This window comes from Hippocampus comes, unplaced genomic scaffold (genome assembly GCF_001891065.2).
Source record: "Hippocampus comes isolate QL1 unplaced genomic scaffold, H_comes_QL1_v1.1 scaffold301, whole genome shotgun sequence".
In the NCBI taxonomy this organism is placed as follows: Eukaryota; Metazoa; Chordata; class Actinopteri; order Syngnathiformes; family Syngnathidae; genus Hippocampus; species Hippocampus comes.
Genome location: NW_017805928.1, coordinates 158,709 through 161,477, shown reverse-complemented (window position 1 = coordinate 161,477; position 2,769 = coordinate 158,709). Strand labels below are relative to the sequence as shown.

General features: G+C 62.4%; 1 protein-coding gene across 1 annotated transcript in view; it reads right to left on the bottom strand.

Moving 5' to 3' along the window:
* ttbk1a (tau tubulin kinase 1a) overlaps nt 1–2,769 on the bottom strand; it is an 8,456-nt gene that overhangs the window by 5,264 nt on the left and 423 nt on the right. Inside the window, 3 exon segments of the mRNA XM_019889622.1 lie at nt 3–149; nt 248–389; nt 391–561. Of these exon segments, the coding sequence (XP_019745181.1) occupies nt 3–149; nt 248–389; nt 391–510 (409 nt within the window). The 5' untranslated portion in view covers nt 511–561.

Below are 2,769 nucleotides of genomic sequence, written 5' to 3'. Positions count from 1 at the left end.
GGGGGGGGGTGCGTCAGTGGGCGGCGAGCCGGCGCGGAGGCCCCGCCCCTCTCTCTCTCTCTCTCTCTCTCTTACCTGAAGCTGCATCACCACGTAGTTGAACTTGTCGTTCCTGCCGCAGCCGATGAACTTGCACACGTGGTTTTTACCTGCCGCCCGAGCAAGCAGCCAGAGAGAAAACGGCGACTGAGTGCCCGAGCGGACGCGGCGAGCACTTCCCCATGGGTGGGGGACGGGGGGGACCCACCCTGTAGCTTCTTGAGCACGGCCACCTCCATCTTGAGGACCTGTTTGGGCTGCTGGGCCGACTCCACCTTGAGGGCCACGTTCTCCCGGGTCAGCAGGTCCACCCCCCCCCCCCCCCCACCACCAGGCGTCTCCGCTCTCGCGCGTCGGACTGACCACTTTCCATCTGTCCTTGACCATGCAGTTGGGCGGCAGGATGTCGGCCTGCTCGGCGGTCCCGTTCATGTTGGCGTTGTCCTGGTGGGCGGGGCCTAGGCACTGCATCTGCCATCCGTGAAGGACGCGAGCGGCTCCCAGCTTGAACCAGACATTGATCTGCACCAGTGGGGGGGAGGGGGGGGGGAAAGACAACAGCGTTAGCCGCCAACGGCGCCGGACACGAGGCTTTCAATTCCACGCGGAAAGAACTGAAGGTCCGTCCATGCGCGTTAGCCGGCGCCGCCGCCGCCGCCGCCGCGGGGACCACAGAGTTTCCTTCCTTCAAAGAAACCCCCCCCCCCCAAAAAATGCGTCGCGCGGAAAAAGTGCTGAGTTAGCATTAGCATGGGCGAGCCAATTTAGCCGCCGCGCCCGCTGGTGCGTTTCTTCGCTCGATGCGGCTTGAGTGTCCGGATGGAATGTCAGCGGGCTCACCTACGCCCCCAAATAGGAGCAAAATGGCCCTTCTGCTTTCGAGGTTTCCTTTCCCGCAATTTCGGCACTTTCCGAGTCCGGCGGCAGGCGGCTTTTGACGCCGGCCGTCCCGAGAGTCCGAAACGGGCAGTTGACTTTTCTGAAAATGGCCGCCGTTGAAGCACTTGGCCAATACTTGCGGCGGAACCTCAGTCGAAATCCCCACTTTGCCTCCTCGGAGTGGCGCCGACGGGACACTCGCGGGTCACGGCCCGACGGTCCCGCAAACTCTTGCGCAATCCATCCCGCGGAGGAGCTCCGTGGCGGTGACGCTCGCCCCCTTTTGCCAACAAGGGGCGGAGTCGGGCGGGCGGAGGGGCGGGGTTCGGGTCGCCGCACCAGAAGCCGGCGAGCCGGTCGGCGTCGTTCCCGCTCGCATTCCAAGCCGAAAAGACGGCGCCGAACCGGGTGCTTTCCCGCAGGTGGCGGCGAAACGGGGGCGGAGCCTGAGCCCCAACTCCCCCGAACCGGGGTTTGACAACTCGGCGGGAAGTGACGCGCACGTATTCCAAAACATATGACCAATGAGAATCTGAATTTGAATCCACGGGGGAAAAAAAAATCTTTGGAATCTGACCTCGGAGTCCACTCGAATCGTTTCTGGGGCTCCGTCGGGATCATCGCGCGGATTCTCGATCAATACGGATCCGGTAAAATGGCTTTCCGTTTGGAAGTAAGCTTCCTCTCGCTCTTTCTCGTGTGCGCTGCACAGTCATGCGGCCTCACCAACGTGCGCAACATCCGCCGCTCGATAAATGCGGCCCGGCCTGACCCTGAACGAAAGGTGCCGTCGCCCGTGCCGGTTCGCCGCCGTCCGACCCGACCCCCAAACCCGCTCCGCATGCCTCCCGCCACCCCGCCCCGACCGGCGGAAACGGCTGCGCTGCGGCGCTTCTACCTTACCGGGCGCTCCTCCGCTTCCGCCTCTTGGGACTCTCCATCGGGAAATCACAAGAAGAACCCCCCCCCCCTCACCCACTCCTAGCTCGGCTACAGAGCACCCGGTTCCGGTTGTTGGATGCGCGAGCGGGCCGCGGTTCCGCCGGGAGGAGCGCGGAACGTGCACCGGTCAAGAACCGCAAAACGGCACCGGCATTTTGTCCGCACTGCAGCTCAGCAATAGCAGCGTCAAGACACCCGACGAGCGCTGCGATAACTTCCCCGACGCGCTTTCACAATAAAAGACCAGCCCGCTGCCGCTGCCGCCGCCGCCGCCGGCCCGACGTTTCCCTCCAGTCATCCGCGCGCTGTCTTCGGGCAGTCGGCGGGGGGGACCCTGAACTGCTTGCCAGCCCGTCGCAGGGCACGCAGAGACCAACCCGCGTGTTCCGTGGACCTGCCGTGCATGTTTTTTGGGGGGAATGTGGGAGGAAAGCGGAATACCCTGAGAAAAGCCACGCGGGCGGGCACGGGGGAAGGACGCGCAAACTCCCACACAAGAAGGCCCGAATCCAAGCCCGCACCTGTCCCGTCGAGCCATTCGTAGGAATGGCGCTTGAATTGACGGCGGCCGGTCACGACGACGCATCGGGGGGGGCGTCGCCCGCCGACGGCCTAGGCGGGATTCGAACGGCGTCTCAGCTCCTCTCTCAACTCATCAATACAGCACTAAGTAAGTCCCATATTCGCCGTTCCATCACCTCCAGGTTCACCAATTGGCAGATGATTTTTTTTTTTTTTTGTGGGGGGTGCAGGGGAGTGTTGTTAAAAAAAATGTTTCTTTATTTTTCATGGAGTTTGAATTTCTCTGCTGATTTTTTCCTGGTCCCGATCACGCATGAATGGCAGGAGTCCATTGCCCCGAGACTTTTATTTGGGTAGGCAGGGACAGCGTTTCCGACCGCAGTTTTT